The 17,844-nt window shown below is 45.9% G+C and overlaps 1 protein-coding gene and 1 pseudogene across 4 annotated transcripts in view; one reads left to right on the top strand and one right to left on the bottom strand.

The window, feature by feature from the left end:
* USP39 (ubiquitin specific peptidase 39) overlaps positions 1-17,844 on the bottom strand; it is a 48,574-nt gene that overhangs the window by 21,507 nt on the left and 9,223 nt on the right. For 3 of the 4 annotated variants that reach the window (XM_023224941.1, XM_023224942.3, XM_023224943.1), the window contains exons 1-5: positions 13,777-14,148; positions 10,552-10,621; positions 7,729-7,823; positions 5,491-5,627; positions 3,590-3,742 (exon numbers count right to left, since the gene is read on the bottom strand). In XM_023224941.1, the coding sequence (XP_023080709.1) occupies positions 3,590-3,742; positions 5,491-5,627; positions 7,729-7,823; positions 10,552-10,621; positions 13,777-14,044 (723 nt within the window). In that variant the 5' untranslated portion in view covers positions 14,045-14,148. Of the gene's footprint in view, positions 1-3,589; positions 3,743-5,490; positions 5,628-7,728; positions 7,824-10,551; positions 10,622-13,776; positions 14,149-17,844 lie in introns of those variants that run through there. The other variant, XM_023224944.1, reaches the window with a different exon arrangement.
* On the top strand, positions 11,162-11,382 carry LOC111551131 (annotated as a pseudogene).

Genomic DNA, 17,844 nt, shown 5'->3' with positions numbered 1-17,844 from the left:
TGAGCCAAAATGGCACCACTGCACTCCAGCCTGGACAACGAGAGTAAAACTCCATCTCAAAAAAAAAAAAAAGAGAAAAAGAGAAAACAGTCAAAAGATTTAGGACAATAAAAGCAAATTGGATCTCATTAAGCAGAAAGATAAAAATTAGCTGTATTGGTTTCAGGAAGAAACACAGGCTCATTAGCCTGAGCTACAAAACTGGGAGGAAGGGTCCGGGTGCAGTGGCTCATGTCCACAATCCTAGCACTTTGGGAGGCCAAGGCAGGTGGATCATTTGAGGTCAGGAGTTTGAGACCTGCCAGGCCAACACAGTGAAACCCCATCTCTACTAAAAATACAAAATGAGCTGGGCATGGTGGTGAGTGCCTGTAATTCCAGCCTCTCGGGAGGCTGAGGCAGGAGAATCACCCGGAGGGGCAGAGGTTGCAGTAAGCGGAGATCGCTCCATTGCACTCCAGCCAGGGCAAAAAGAGCGAAATTCCATCTCAAAAAAAACAAAACAAAACTGGGAAGAGGAGGACCAAGCAGACCCTAAATAAAAATGCAGTATCCCCACAGGTCCTCCCTAACCAGCACTGTGCTTACCATGAACACATCTCTTTCTTAAACAAGGTCATCTATTCAGGGATTCAGCTAGAAGGGTTTCTGCTAAACGTAATAAACCCAGGCATCTCTTCGATCTCCTGACCTCGTGATCCGCCTGTCTCGGCCTCCCAAAGTGCTGGGATTATAGGCTTGAGCCACCGCGCCCGGCCTATCTCTAAGGAAGACAACTCAGAACACAGAAAGCACTTTAACCATAGAGGGGATTAGGAAAGCCCTGACAAGCTGAGCCCAGCTAAAGAAACAAGGACTTCCAACTTGTAGAATAATTACTACAAAGAGAGATTTACTCTCAAAACAAGAGGATGGATAAAGTTTATTCTAATTCTCAGTTGTCTATCTTATGGAGAAATGTTGCACTCTGGCTTCAGCAACAATACAAATAATATTGGGCATCCTCAGAGAAGAATAATCCACCCTCCAGATGGATGACGTGGTCCAGTCAACCTTATTTTAGCGGAAACAACATCACACAGGGTTTGTTCATCCATTTATTTTTATAAAGAGACGTTCCTACACGAACTAAAATTTATCAGAAAGCCAAGACTAACAGCTCTAACCAAATCCAAATTCTATCTGTCCATCCTATAATAGTTTTCACTCAGCGGGGCACGGTGGCTTACACCTGTAATCCCAGCACTTTGGGAGGCCGAGGGGAGCGGATCACGAGGTCAGGAGATCGAGACCATCCTGGCTAACATGATGAAACCCCATCTCTACTAAAAATACAAAAAAATAGCCGGGCGTGGTGGCACGTACCTGTAGTCCCAGCTACTTGGGAGGCTGAGGCAGGAGAATCGCCTGAACCTGGGAGGCAGAGGTTGCAGTGAGCTGAGATTGCGCCACTGCATTCCAGCCTGGGAGACAGAGCAAGACTCCATCTCCAAAAAAATTAGTTTTCACGCAGCCATGAGAGGATTTAAAGGGAACAATCTGATGAAAAATCTCTCTCTACCTAAGAATTTGACCTTTCCACAGACTAGGCATGACACCAAGAGCAGACACCGAATGTAAAAAATATGCCTTTACAGTTTTTTGTCCAATTCTTCATGACAAAAATATCACTTAAAAAAATGTAAAGGCCAAATAAGTACTAACAGAAAACATTTGCAACATATCCAACAGAAAAGGGCATAATTTCATCATATATTTCTTAAAGCTCAGTCAGATGAACCAATAGGAAAGGAGTCTGTAAGGTGCAATAACTCAAGAAAAAAATATAAATAATCAACTTTAGAAGTGAAGCAAGGTTGGGTGCAGTGGCTCACACCAGTAATGCCTGTCCTTCTCAAAGTCCTCAAAATTCTCCAGCAGCCTCGAATTCCTGGGCTGACGGGATCCTCCCACCTCAGCCTCCCAAACAGCTAGGACCACAGACATGCATGCACCACCGTGCCCAGCTAATTTTTTTTTTTAAACAGAGACAGGGTCTCGCTATGTTCCCAGGCTGGTTTCAAACTACTGGCCTCAAGGGACCCTGCCACTTTGGCCTCCCCAAGAGCTGGGATTAGAGGCATGAGCCACCATGCCCAGCCCCTCACAATTTATACATTTTTTCCCCAGTAAGCCTGTGTTTACAATTACAATTTTTTAATCATGTTCTCGATTAAGTAGAATTATTGTTTTCTTATTATACTTACCAACATTTAAAAATTGGCCAGGCGTGGTGGCTCACACCTGTAATCCCAGCACTTTGGGAGGCTGAGGCAGGTGGATCACAAGGTCAAGAGTTCAAGACCAGCCTGGCCAAGATGGTGAAACCCTGTCTCTACTAGAACTACAAAAATCAGCCAGGCACAGTGGCAGACACCTGTAATCCCAGCTACTCGGGAGGCTGAAGCAGGAGAATCGCCTAAACCCGGGCGGCAGAGGTTGCAGCGAGCTGAGATCCCATCACTACACTTCAGCCTGGACAACAGAGACTCCGTCTCAAAAAAAAAAAAAAGAAAAGAAAATAGGACAACTTTGGTTTTCTGTCTTTTCCATTTCAGGGTCATGAGCATATGGGCAAGACAAAGTCATTGATCAGCCAGCATGACAAACATCTACACCATTTAAAAAAAAAAAAAATACATCCGGCATATTTCTTACTTGACACTGCAAGGCAACACAGACTTGGTCCCGCATTCCCTGGAAGTTACAGAGGCCATGAGCCAGAGGCTAGAAAAAGCCTCACCATTTGACAGCAGCCCAGTGAGCAAAGGAATGCTCTGCCTGTTGCAGAACAATTACTCAAGTAGAGTCCTTAGCAAGACTTGGTGTCTGAGGATCATCTGACTATACTCTATAAGAAGGCAGTAATTTCTTTTTTGAGATGAAGGAGTTTCGCTCTTGTTGCCCAGGTTGGAGTGCAATGGCATGATATCAGCTCACTGCAACCTCCGCCTCCCAGGTTCAAGCGATTCTCCTGCCTCAGCCTCCCGAGTAGTTGGGATTACAGGCATGCACCACTACACCTGGCTAATTTTGTATTTTTAGTAGAGATGGGGTTTCTCCATGTTGGCCAAGCTGGTCTCGAACTCCTGACCTCAGGTGATCCTCCCACCTTGGCCTCCCAAAGTGCTGCGATTACAGGTATGAGCCACCACGCCCGGCCAAAGGCAGTAATTCCTTGGCCAGTACACATACTATTTCCTGTCCCTCTCTTTTTTTTCTTGAAACACAGTCTCACTCTGTTCCCCAGGCTGGAGTGCAGTGGCACGATCTTGGGTCACTACAACCTCTGCCTGCCGGATTCAAGTTGATTCTCCCACCTCAGCCTGCCGAATAGGTGGGATTACAGGCTTGCACCACCATACCTGGCTAATTTTTATATTTTTAGTAGACACAGGGTTCCGCCATGTTGGCCAGGCTGGCTGGAACTCCTGACCTCAGGCAATCCGCCCGCCTTGGCCTCCCAAAGTTCTGGGATTACAGGGGTGAGCAACTGTGCCCAGCCTTCTAGGTGTCCTTCTCTTCCTCAGTGCTCCCGTCTTGATCTTACCTGAAGAACAGCGTTGGCATAGTCATTGGCCTTTATGTTATTCAGTCCCACGATACCCGGCAGGTAAGTGGTACCATCATATGCCCGGGACAATTTGGCTTGCTTGTCCAAGTTTGCAATTTGCTGCTTTGTGAAAGTGGGCTTCAACACATACTGCAAAGCAAAAGAAAATGCTAAGTTAAGAGCTGAGTTCACAAGAAATGTCTACAAACAACAGCAATTTCTACAAAAACAAAGAACACTTTGGCCATGAACATCCCACCACACACAGAAAAAGTCCCAATCAGTAGGTATAGAGATTGAAGTAACACAGAGCAGATCCTCTTCCATGGCTAATCTACAAGGGAATCTCTTGTGCCTATCCCAAAATCACTGAATCCCAGGTCTTTTCATAGATCTCAGGTCTGGTCAACTCATGAAAACTGACTGCCAGAAACTATTAAGTTCCTAAAGGCAGTCTAAGTCTCAGATAGAACCTCCTGGGAGCAGCACATGTACCTAGCTTTGGAGCAGGAGAGTTTCCTCCACTATGGGTGAGACTGAGGATCTCCACGAGTCCCTGGTACTGGAAAAGCAGGATCAGACTCTTCTCAGGCAGAGTTACCAGGGTCATTATGTCACAGACTGGACAGAGGTCATCGCAAATTCACTTTGAAACACTGAATTGAGGCCAGTTTCTCCCTCTATAAATACTGTCCATACTTTTTTTTTTTAGACGGAGTTTCACTCTTGTTGCCCAGGCTAGAGTGCCATGGCACGATCTCGGTTCACTGCAACCTCCCACTCCCAGATTCAAGCAGTTCTCCCGCCTCAGCCTCCCTAGTAGCTGGGATTACAGGCATGTGTCACCATGCCAGGGTAATTTTGTATTTTTAGTAGAAATGGGGTCTCATCATGTTGGTCAGGCTGGTCTCAAACTCCTGACCTCAAATGACCCACCTGCCTCCGCCTCCCAAAGTGCTCGGATTACAGGTGTGAGCCTCCGCACCCAGCCTGTCCATAAGTATTTTAATCTCAACTATTAATAATAGGCTTATAAAATTTTTACAAGTAGAAAAAGCAGTATTTCAAAGACTAAATACCATCATTTCCTTAAAAATAAACAGAACATGACCAACCTGGGCAACACAGTGAGGCTCCATCTCTACAAAAAATTTTAAAAATGTATCTGGCCATGATGGTAAATGCCTACAGTCCTAGCTACTTGGGAGGCTGAGGTGGGAGGCTGAGGTAGGAGGATCACTTGAACCCATGAGGTCAAGGCTGCAGTGAGCTGTGATGGCACCACCGCACTCCAGCCTGGGCGACAGAGCGAGACTCCATCTAAAAAACAAAAACAAAACAGAGCACTTGGCACCATGAATATGCCCCACGTGCTGAAAAGGAAAATAATAATAAAAAACCCAACACTAATCAAAGCCCAAGAGGACTTTCCATGCTCAGCACAGTGAGTGTCTCTTGGTACAGGTCACAAACTAGAGCCCAGAGATGAGACATCTGTGGCTGGATGCTCTGGTCCCATCATATGTTAAAAGCAGCCAGGAGCTGGTGTGCAGCTTGGTAAATATTGTCCTACACGAGGACCAATTTATATCCCTGCTTCAAAGTGTGGAAGAATAATTTCACAAAAACACTTTAAACCCCATCAGAATACACCCATATTTCTTCAGTCCTAGCCCTCAATGTTACAAGTAGAAATGACAGTTAAGTTATAGACTACAGGCTGCAATTATGAATTCTGACCTTACTCAGTTTCTCCAGTTCTTCCCAAAAGGGAAAGCAGCCTCTCAATGCCCAAAAGGACTGAGATTCTTCCCTGTCCTCAGATGGGGCAGTCCCCTGAGAGCCCTGGGATGGCTCATTAAAGAATGGACCCCAAACCAACCCTCTTGGACACACACCGTGATATCCTCCAATGAGGAATCGATGATCTCATAGTTGTCTGGAAGGCAGTAAAACTTGAGGGTATGGAGGTTGAGGAAAACATGGTGGCTAAATTGGACACTGTGAATGTAGGCGTGAGACTTCAAACCTCGGCCTGTAGGGAAGGGTGAAAGGCTGTAATAGAAGGGCAGATACTAGAAGGCGCAGATCAGGTTTGCTTTTCCTTTCATTATTTTCTACCAGAACATGTTAACATCCGCGAAAAACAAATTATGTCATTCATAAAATGAATCCTCCACATGAAGTTCTCTCATAAAAAAATTAGCAAGAAAGACTAGCACATTAGTTACTTCTTTCTCTAGATGGCATGAGACATTGATTGGGGAAACAAATTTCACTATTTTTTGCATATATTTGTAAAATACACATCATATATAAAATGTACATAATCTCTCTCTCTATAACTATATATTCACATACATAGTTTCCTATATATATGAAACTAGAAATATCTATGCATATGTGTGTGCATAAATACACATATACATAAATATATACATATCCTATGACAGTCCATCATCACTCAGTCCTGAATTTCCAAATGCCCATATTCAGGACAATGCTGTATCTATGTAACTTTTTTCATATTGCTACTCCTTTCTAGACTCTCTCTCCCCTAACCATTCAAACTCCTATGTCCTGCCAATTCAAGTCCCACCTCCATTCCTCCACGAACTCAACATCAACACTCCAGCTAACATTGATTTTTGCACATTTTAACTCCTACTGCACTTGTTTTTACTCAGTGCCACGGTCCAGCAGTAATCTTTATGGTCTAACAGAACTCGCTGGTTGTTTCACATGTCAACCTTGACTCCTTAGAAGCTCCTAATTAGAGCAAAGAATATAGTTTTTATCTCCTTTTTTGAGACAGGGTCTTGCTATGTTAGCCAGGTGGGTCTTGAACTCTTGGCTTTAAACAATTCTCCTCAGCCTTCCAAAATGCTAGGATTACACATGTAAGCCACTGTGCCTAGTTGTTTTTACCTCATTTGAATCCTCCACTATACTATGTACATGGCATCTGCTTGGTGTGAATGAGTTGAAATGATAAATTTTCAGGAAAAAAAAAAAGGCACAAAAAAAGTCCTTTGAGCTAAAAGATACTTCAAAAAAAAAAAAAATTGTAGCCTAGGTAACATAATAAGGCCTTGTCTCCACAAAAATAAAATAAAATAAAATATTTAGCCAGACAGCAGGGTGCAATGGCTTACATCTATAATCCCAGCACTTTGGGAGGTACAGGTACGCACATTGCTTGAGCTCAGGAGTTTCAAGACTAGCCTGGGCAACAGAGTACAATCCCATCTTTTAAAAAAAATGTGGCTGTGCGCTGTGGCTCACACCTGTAATCCCAGCACTTTGGGAGGCCAAAAAGTGTGGATCACTTAAGGTCAGGAGTCCAAGACCAGCCTGGCCAATATGGTGAAACCCTGTCTCTACCAAAAAATACTAAAATTAGCCAGGTGTGCATGCCTGTAATCCCAGCTACTCGGGAGGCTAAGGCAAAAGAATCACTTGAACTTGGGAGTCAGAGGCTGCAGTGAGCCAAGATCACGTCACTGCACTGCAGCCTGGGTGACAGAGTGAGACTCCATCTCTTAAAAAAAAAAAAATTAGGCTGGGGGCAGTGGCTCATGCCTGTAATCCCAGCACTTTGGGAGGCCAAGACGGGTGGATTACATGAGGCCAGGAGTTTGAGACCAGCCTGGCCAACATGATGAAACCCTGTCTCTACTAAAAGTACAAAAATTAGCCAGGTGTGGTGGCGGGCGCCTGTAATCTCAGCCACTCCAGAGGCTGAGGCAGGAAAATTGCTTGAACCCAGGAGGCGGAGGTTGCAGTGAGCCAACCTGGGCAACAAAGTGGGACTCTGTCTCAAAATGATTTTTAAAAATTAAAACTTAAAAAAATACATACATTAAAGATTCGAGAACCCAGAGTCTTTGAGATTACAATCTTTCATATGACTAGCTCTTTCTCCCTTTCAGATATATCCAGGTTCTGATCAGTCAGAGAACCTCTTATTGGTTTTCTAAGAATATTTCAATTTCCTGGGAACAAATAGAAATTATTAGATATGATTCCTGAGAACGGCTTTCTTTTAAAAAAAAAAAAAAAAAAAAAAGGCCCTCTGGAGCAGAACTGCAGCTAGCTTGAAAAACTTAGGTTTATAATTCCTAACATTCATTTACCTTGAAAGTACTTGCCACACACCAGACAGGCGTAAGCATTGATGTGTGAGAGGGAGATAGAACACAGTTTCTCAAAGTCAAAGTCCAGCACACTCCTAAGGAAACAAAACAGAAAAAAATAAATAGGATGGACACGTAGGAAGGTACTCAAATGAAGCACTGTTGGCTCTATGACTCATGATACCACACAACATCCTTCAGAAAACAGTTCCAACCATATATACACCACGGGGGACATTGATGATTCCTCACCTCCACCCGCCATACTCCAAAGCACTGTTGAGGTGTCTCCACTAAACATACAATACCCAGGAGCCTCTCTCTCATTACTGTTTGTAACCAGTTCAGGACTTCCCATTGCAGTCACTTTCTCTAGAGGGAAAGCTACAAGTCAGACTAAGGTTAACAGTACCCCAACAGCATTCTGGAGGTGGAGAGGACATAAAAAGGGTGAAAAAATCCTTGCATAAAAGAAAAACATGGCCGGGTACGGTGGCTCAAGCCTGTAATCCCAGCACTTTGGGAGGCCGAGGCGGGTGGATCACGAGGTCAGGAGATCGAGACCCTCCTGGCTAACACGGTGAAACCTCGTCTCTACTAAAAATACAAAAAAAAACAACTAGCCGGGCGTGGTGGCGGGCACCTGTGGTCCCAGCTACTTGGAGGCTGAGGCGGGAGAATGGCGGGAACCCGGGAGGCGGAGCTTGCAGTGAGCAGAGATCACGCCACTGCACTCCAGCCTGGGCGACACAGCGAGACTCCGTCTCAAAAAAAAAAAAAAAAAAAGAAAAACATATCACTTAAGCCCAGGAGTTTGTGGCTACAGTGAGCTCTGATCCACCACTGCACTCCAGACTGGGATACAGAGTGGGATCCTCTCCTAAAAACAAATAATAATAATTCATTTTTTTAAAATGTATTTTTATCCATAGAAACAAATGAAAAGCCTGAAGAATTTTAAAATACCTACAAATAGACCTATTTATTCAAGTGCAAAGTGAGTACTGGGCAGTAAGGAACAAAAACCTTACCTCCACTGAATCCACAAAGAGATTTATTCTCAAATAGTAACTATTAATTAACTGATAATGATCCCAAAGAGCTATGGTATCTAATTTATTAGAGGCCACTAGACAAAGTGGCTATTGACAATTAAATTTAAAATACAGCTGTCCCTCAGTAGCCACAAGACACTGGTTCTAGGACACCTTCAGATACCAAAATTCAGAATGTTCAAGCCCCTTACAGTTGGCCCTTTGTATCTTCAGGTTCCATATTCCGATACTGAGGCTGACTGTAATTCAATTAAATAAAATTTAAAATTCAGTTCTTCAACCGCAGGAGCCACTGAGGCCACACGTAGCTCATACCTACCATAATGAACAGCCCTTATAACTTTTTTGGTTTTTTTTTTTTTGAGATAGGGTCTCACTTTGTCATCCAGGCTGAAGTGCAGTGGCACAATCTCAGCTCACTGCAGCCTCAACCTCCTAGGTTCAAGCAATCCACCTGCTTCAGCCCCCCAAGAAGCTGGGACTACAGGAGTACACCACCACACCTGGCTAATTTTTTGTGTTTTTTGTAGAGATGAGGTTTTGCCACGTTGCCCAGGATGCTCAAACTCCTGAGCTCAAGCAATCTGCCTGCCTCAGCCTCCCAAAGTGCTGGGATTACAGGCACGAGCCAGAGAACCCAGTCATAACTTTTTTTGGTTAAGTTTTTTTAAAAGATGGGTCTTGTTGGCCGGGCACGGTGGCTCATGCCTGTAAACCCAGCACTTTGGGAGGCCAAGGCGGGTGGATCACCTGACATCAGGAGTCCAAGACGAGCCTGGCCAACATGAAGAAACCCCATCTCTTCTAAAAGAAAATACAAAAATTAGCTGGGTGTGGTGGCAGGCACCTGTAATCCCAGCTACTCAGGAAGCTGAGGCAGGAGAATCGCTTGAACCTGGAAGGCAAAAGTTGCAGTAAGCCAAGATCATGCCATTGCCCTCCAGCCTGGGGTACAAAAGTGAAACTCCATCTCAAAAAAAAAAAAAAAAAAAAAGATGGGTCTCCTTATGTTGACCAGGCTGGTCTCAAATTTCTGGCCTCAAGTGATCCTCCTGCCTTGGCCTGCCAAAGGGCTGAGATTACAGGTGTGGGCCACCACGCCCAGCTCTTACAAGAGTAATTATTATATTACTGTAGAACATTCCCCTACAATATAGGTTCAAAAACATTCTACAAGCCACCTGGGAATCAGAGAAAAGAATGCTATGATGAGGTAAACTACCTCAGCTTTCAAACAAATTTCTGTGTTTTTTTCTGCTGAATCCCAGGCACCCAAAAGAGTATCCAGTACATACTAGATACTCCATAAATATTTCAATGTGCTACTGTTATTTTAGGATACTATGCATCCTGTTATCCCAACATACAAATGCAAAATAAGCTAAAAGCTCTCTAACAACATGTGTTCTAGCACTTACAATCAAAAAATAAAGAGTAACATAGCAAGAAGCACAACTCTCTAGACAGGTTTAAAGGAAGTAAAATGTGGGGGGAATGAGGAGGGATAGCATTAGAAGATATACCTAATGTAAATGACCAGTTAATGGGTGCAGCACACCAACATGACATATGTATATATATGTAACAAACCTGCACGCTGTGCACATGTACCCTAGAACTTAAAAGTATAATAAAAAATAAATAAAAAAGCTTAAAAAAAAAAAAAAGAAGTAAAATTTGGGAAAGTGTTATTCAATATACAGTCAAAAAACTTTCTGCATAGATTCCATTGTTCTTGTGCTATCCTCAGCATCCCTGTCCTACTGACCTATTAATGGTGTCCAGGTATGGGCAGTGGCGGCTCCTCCGGTCCTCAGAATCCACTCGGCCATTCTTTGCTGAAAGAAAAATCATCACAGGCTTTGAAAATGGGAAACCTATACTCAGGGCCAACTAGCAGTACAAAAAGAAACAGAAATGGGAAAAACTAATCAAGATGAGTTCCTGTTGTTTGGGTGGCAACATCGAAAAACAAGTCCACTAGCTGGGCGTCGTAGCTCACACCTATAATCCCAGCACCCTGGGAAGCCGAGATGGGCGGATCACTTGAGGTCAGGAGTTTGAGACCAGCCTGGCCAACATGGTGAAACCCCATCTCTACTAAAAATACAAAAATTAGCCAGGCATGGTGGTGGGCGCCTGTAATCCCAGCTACCTGGGGGGTTGAGGCAGGAGAATCGCTTGAACCTGGGAGAAGGTTGCAGGGGGCCGAGATCGCGGCACTGCACTCCAGTCTGGGCGACGAGCAAAAACTCTGTCTCAAAAATAAAAGAAACGAAAAAAGTCCACTAATAGAACAAGCCACAAAGTAGGAGAATATATTTGGTATACATAAAATCAACACAAGATGTTTGCATTTTACATAAAGAAATCCCGCCCCTCTTTTCCTTTCTCCGCCATCGTGGTGTGTTCTTGCCTCCACTTCTCACCATGTCTTCTCACAAGACTTTCAGGATTAAGCGATTCCTGGCCAAGAAACAAAAGCAAAATCATCCCATTCCCCAGTGGATTCGGATGAAAACTGGAAATAAAATAAGGTACAACTCCAAAAGGAGACACTGGAGAAGAACCAAGCTGGGTCTATAAGGAATTGCACGAGATGGCACATATATTTGTGCTGTCTGAAGGTCACGATCACATTACCATATCAAACTGAAAATGTCACCACTCTCTGGAGAGTTCAACGTATTTTCCTCTCTGAATCGATTATGAATGCATTGGTTGGCTGGGTTCAGTAATAAATATGTGAGGGCTTTCATTTCAAAAAAAAAAAAAATTCCCATAAAGCATGAAAAATATTAAATGTCACAAGCACTACAATAAACTAATTGTAATACAAATGTACTACTATATAGTTGTGTATTTGTTTTGTTTTGTTTTGTTTTTTGAGACAGAGTCTCGCTCTGTCACCCAGGCTAGAGTGCAATGGCGCAATCTCGGCTCACGGCAACCTCCACCTCCCAGATTCAAGCAATTCTCCTGCCTCAGCCTCCCGAGTAGCTGGGACTACAGGCGCACGCCACCACACCCAGCTAATTTTCATGCTTTTAGAAGAGGTGGGGTTTCAACATGTTGGCCAGGCTGGTCCCGAACTCCTGACCTCGTGATTCACCTGCCTCGGCCTCCCAAAGTGCTGGGATGACAGCTGTGAGCCACTGCGCCCGGTCACAAATGTACTACATAGTTTAAAGAGTGGCTGGGTGGGTGGCTCATGCCTGTAATCCCAACATTCTGGGAGGCAGATGCAGGCAGTTCACCTGAGGTCAGGAGTTCAAGGCCAGCCTGACCAATTTAATGAAACTCCGTTTCTACTAAAAATACAAAAATTAGCCAGGTGTGGTGGCATGCGCCTGTAATCCCAGCTGCTTGGGAGGCTGAGACAGGAGAATCGCTTGAACCCGGAAGGCAGAGGTTGCAGTGAGCTGAAATCATGCCATTGCACTCCAGCCTGGACAAGAGTGAAACTGTCTCAAAAAAAAAAGAAGAATGTACATGTGTATCTATAAATCTACCACTTGTCAAAAACTTAAGGGGGTCTCAGATCTTACCCTACTTGCAAGCTAACAAGTTAGCCTGTCACAGTTTTACGAATGCTGATGGAAAGTATGTGACTACCTGGCCTGAAATGAAGGGCAATTTATTACAGCAATGACAGCAGCCAGAATATAGCATTGGTATCAGTTTCCCAAGTGAATTTCCACAAGGCAAAGTGAGGAGAACCCATGCACACAGTGAGTTGCCTTACAGGAGAGTAACCCTGAGCTTAGAGAATCTGAACCATTAACCATTTTTTTAAACTAGGTCTCACTCTGTTGCCTATCCTAGTCTTGAACTCCACCTCATCCTATAGAGTAGCTGCGATTACAAGTGTGAGCCACCACACCCTGCTCCAAATCTTTTATAACGGATTGTGCCCTTGTCTTCTCCTTGTTTTGTAGAGAGACACCATTTCTATCTTCCAAGGCTGCCCACTACACCAACATCCTTAACGAGAGCCTAGGAGCAAAGGCAGTCACGCAATGATCGCAGTATGTGCACAAACTCAAGAGACTAATGGAGAATTGTCTCCAGACTTTATTCAGCTTAAAAAGTGCTACATAATTCATACTTTAGTGCAGGTGCCTATTGCTCAGGCATTCTGAATATCTTGATTACAGAAATCACAAGACGTTAGAGGTTTTGTAAAAACTGAAGGAAAGCCGTGCACAGTGGCTCACGCCTGTAATCCCAGCACTTTGAGAGGCCGAGGCGAGTGGAAAACTTGAGCCCAGGAGTTTGAGACCAGCCTAGGCAACACAGCAAGACTTGCCTCTATTTTAAAACGGGGAAAAAAAAAATTCTTTTTTAAAATGGAAGGAAGTAACACTTCTAAAATCAGCACTGAGCCCCCATATCAGGCATTCGATGACAGGAAGCTGCTGTTACGACTGTTGTAGTTAGAAATACCATACGGTTGGCCGGGCACGGTGGCTCACGCCTGTAATCCCAGTACTTTGGGAGGCCGAGACGGGAGGATCACGAGGTCAGGAAATCAAGACCATCCTGGCTAACACGGTGAAAGCCCTTCTCTACTAAAAATACAAAAAATTCGCCAGGCGTGGTGTCGGGCACCTGTAATCCCAGCTACTTGGGAGGCTGAGGTAGGAGAATCGTTTGAACCCGGGAGGCAGAGGTTGTAGGAGCCGAGACTGCGCCACTGCACTCCATCCAGGGTGACAGAGTGAGACTCCATCTCAAAAAAAGAAAAAAGAAAAAAAGAAAAAGAAATACTATACGGTTGAGATAAACACTGTCTTCATCAGAACAAGTCGAACAGCAGAACTGTAGAGTCTGGATCCCTCCTCTTCTCCACCCCAACCCCACCCCTCCCCCGCCAACCCCACCCCTACCCCGCCAAACCGGGCGCAGGGACCTGGCGGAAAATTAGAGAGACAAGAAAAAAGGACGTGAAAAAAAGAGGCTCTCGCGCCTAGCCCGGCCCGGCCCCGCGCACCTCGCACCTCCCGCTCAGGCTCCGAGTCCTCATCGACCTCGCGCTCCCGCTTCACCCGCACAAACGGGACAACAGAAGCCGGGGCCTCGCGCGCGCTCGCCGGCTCGACCTCCCGCTTCACGCGCACGGGGCTGCCCCGGGAGCTTGCCGCCTCAGGCTCCCGCTCCCGATCTCGCTCCCGCTTGACGCGACCGGAGCTGCCCCGCGACTCGGACTCTCGCTTCCCGCGGGTGGAACCGCGAGGCTCCCGCTTAGACCTGCCGGACATCGCCACTATCTGCAGAGTCTTGCAGCGGATGCGCCAGGCACGCTCGAGCGCGCGGCACGCGGCCAATCAGGAGAGGGACTGGTAGCGAGCCGCGAACGCTCTACGAGTCGCCACTGGGGACAAATCACGCTGCAGGAAATTTGTGGGCGGCGCTGTTCCTGCAGCGGCTTCCCGGCCGCTGAGAACCTTCTGTGGGCCTACTGTCGTTTACAGTTTACTGAGACAGGAACCTTTACTGGCGACAGTTTTCTGGATAAAAGTTGTCAGGCCGGGCGCGGTGACTCACGCCTGTAATCTCAGCACTTTGGGAGGCCGAGGCGAGTGGATCACCTGAGGTCGGGAGTTCAAGACCAGCATGACCAACATGGAGAAATCCCACCTCTACTAAAAATACAAAATTAGCCGGACGTTGCGGCGCATGCCTGTAATCCCAGCTACTTGGGAGGCTGAGGCAGGAGAATCGCTTGAACCCGGGAGGCGGAGGTTGCAGTGAGCCAAGATTGCGCCATTGCACTCCAGCCTAGGCAACAAGAGCGAAACTCCGTCTCAAAATGAAATAATAAAAGAAAAAAAAGCTGTCATTAGGCCCCAGATTTGTGCCTCGAAACCACCATCGCGAGGTCGTTTCCCACAGTCTCCGCGGCTTGGAGGCTGACAATCCTGCGCAGGAAAACTAGGCAACATTACCAAATCATCCCTTTGACGGCCCTAATTCTACTGTTAGAGCGTTCTTGGTACCATGTAAACGCAAATGCCCGGTAGAAGCGGATTTACCATGAACCTAATAAAGCTATAACCTCAGGACCTGCCTTGAACTTGTTTGCTTGTTTGAACTGTTCCACTGAGGTATAATTGACATACAACAAACTACATGTTTAAAGTGTGGAATTTAGGCCAGGCGCTGTGGCTCACGCCTGTAATTCCAGCACTTTGGGAGGCCGAGGCGGGCAGATCACCTGAGGTCAGGATTCGAGACCAGCCTGGCCAACATGGCGAAACCCCGTCTCTACTAAAAATACAGAAATTAGCCGCAGTGGCACGAGCCTGTTATCCCAGCTACTCAGGAGGCTGAGGCAGGAGAATCGGTTGAACCCGGGAGGCGGAGGTTGCAGTGAGCCGAGATCGCGCCATTGCACTCCAGCCTGGGCAACAAGAGTGAAACTCCGTCTTACAATACAACACAACACAACACAACACAACACAGCAATTTACTGAATTCTGACTTGAGGTATGTGTCAGAGGCGTTCGAACCAGACCAACTCCATTGAAGGTTAGAAAAATGAGGCTGGGACTTGACAGGCTGCATTCCTAGGAAGTTAGATATTCCTAGCCTCTAGATGTCTCCGGTTAAGGGAACAGAAAGATAATGTTTACTAAACAGATCCAGACTTGGGAGTGTCCTAATATCCCAATAACTGGAGAATACAGGCATTCCTAATTTTGCTTTAAAGATAATATTGCTTCTTGCAAAATATAGTAATTAATAAAATTAATCCTTTATCACCAACCCTTGTAGCAGAGCACATCTCCCCATAATCTTTTTATCCTATATATAAACAAGTATTGTAGCCAGGATGGACGCGTTCCTCCTCTTTCAGGAACGCCCTGCTCTATGGAGTAGCTGTACTTTCATTACTTTATTTTGTATTTTTTTGGAGACAGTCTCACTCTGTCACCCAAGTTGGAGTACAGTGGTGAGATCTCGGCTCACTGCAATCTCCACCTCCTGGGTTCAAGTGATTCTCCTGCCTCAGACTCCTGAGTAGTTGGGATTACAGGCACCTGCACCACACCCGGCTAATTTTTGTATCTTTAGTAGGCACAGAGTTTCACCATGTTGGCCAGGCTGTCTCCGACTGCTGACCTCAAGTGATCCGCCCGCCTCCGCCTTCCAAAGTGCAGGGATTACAAGCATAAGCTGCGGCACCTGGCTACTTTACTGTCTTAATAAACTTGCTTTTACTTTGCACTGCGGACTCACCCTGAATTCTTTCTTGCACGAGATCCAAGAACCCTCCGTTAGGGTCTGAATCTGGATCCTTTCTTGTAATATATACACCCATGAAGCCATCACCACAATCAAGAGAAGGGATCTGGGCCCAGCGTGGTGGCTCACACCTATAATCCCAACACTTTGGGAGGCCTGAGGCAAGAGGATCACTTGAGGTCAGGAGTTCAAGACTAGCCTTGGCAACATAGACCACATCTCCACAAAAAAAATTTAAAAATCAGCTGGGCATGGTGGTGTGCTATTCAGGAGGCTGAGGCAGGAGGATTATTTGGGCCTGAGAGGTGGAGGCTGCAGTGAGTAGTGATTGCGCCACTACAATCCAATCTATGCGACAGAGATCCTGCCTCAAAAAAAAAAAAAAAAAGATTTTAAAGAATCTACCCAGCCCCAAAGATAACCTCTTCCTCCCAGAGAACCCCCACAAAAATCAACTGATCTCTCAGTCACTATAGATTAGTTTGCACTTCCTAGAGTCTCTCTTTTTTTTTTTTTTTTTTTGAGACGGAGTCTCACTGTGTCGCCCAGGCTGGAGTGCAGTGGCCTTATCTCTGCTCACTGCAAGCTCCGCCTCCCGGGTTCACACCATTCTCCCACCTCAGCCTCGGAGTAGCTGGGACTACAGGCGCCCGCCACCACACCCGGCTAGTTTTTTGTATTTTTTTTAGTAGAGACGGGGTTTCACCGTGTTAGCCAGGATGGTCTTGATCTCCTGACCTTGTGATCCACCCGCATCGGCCTCCCAAAGTGCTGGGATTACAGGCTTGAGCCACCGCACCCGGCCACCTAGAGTCTTATATAAATGGAATCATACAGAGTCCCTGGCCTCTTTCACTGGGCATATTTATTTTATGATCCATCTACGTTGGTGAGCTACAGAGCTTCCCTTGGATTGCTCAGTAATACTCCATCCTGTGGCTGGACCACCATTGGTCCCTGTTTTTTGTTTTGTTTGTGTGTGTGTGTGTGTGTGTGTGTGTGTGTGTGTGTGTGTGTGTTTGAGATGGAGGTTGGACTGCAGTGGCTCCATCTCAGCTCACTGCAACCTCCGCCTCCCAGGTTCAAGCGATTCTCCTGCCTCAGCCTCCCCAGTAGCTGGGATTACAGGCGCCGGCCATCAAGCCCAGCGAATTTTTTATATTTTTAGTAGGGACGGAGTTTCGCCATGTTGGCCAGGCTAGTCTCAAACTCCTGACCTCGTGATCCGACCGCCTCGGCCTCCGAAAGTGCTGGGATTACAGGTGTGAGCCACCGCACCCGGCTCTTTCTTTCTTTCTTTTTAAATGTATTTTTTTCTCATAGAGAGGATGTCTCACTGTGTTGCCCAGGCTGGTCTCAAATTTCTGGCTCCAGCCATACTCCCACTTCAGCATCCCAAAGTTTTGGAATTACAGGCATGAGCCACCACACCCAGCCGTTTGTCCCTGTCCTAATCATGAATTCCTGATTTTGACTTTTGTAAAAGGACTTGAGAATTTTACACGCTGTGACGTGAACCCAGTGGTCAGAAAAAAATAGAAAAAAAAAAAAAGGGCTGAGCGCGGTGGCTCATGCCTACAATTCCAACACTTTGGGAGGCCGAGGCAGGCGGATCACCTGAGGTCAGGAGTTCGAGACCAGCCTGGCCAACATGGTGAAACCTCATCTCTACTAAAAATACAAAAATTAGCCAGGCCTGGAGGCACGGGCTACTCCGGAGGCTGAGGCAGGAGAATCGCTTGAATCCGGGAGGCGGAGGTTGCAGTGGGCCGAGATCGCGCCAATGCACTCCAGCCTGAGCAACAGAGTGAAG

The sequence above is a fragment of the Piliocolobus tephrosceles genome, chromosome 15 (genome assembly GCF_002776525.5).
Source record: "Piliocolobus tephrosceles isolate RC106 chromosome 15, ASM277652v3, whole genome shotgun sequence".
NCBI lineage: Eukaryota > Metazoa > Chordata > Mammalia > Primates > Cercopithecidae > Piliocolobus > Piliocolobus tephrosceles.
Note: the sequence above shows the minus strand (reverse complement) of the source record. Positions and strands in the feature narration are given on the sequence as shown.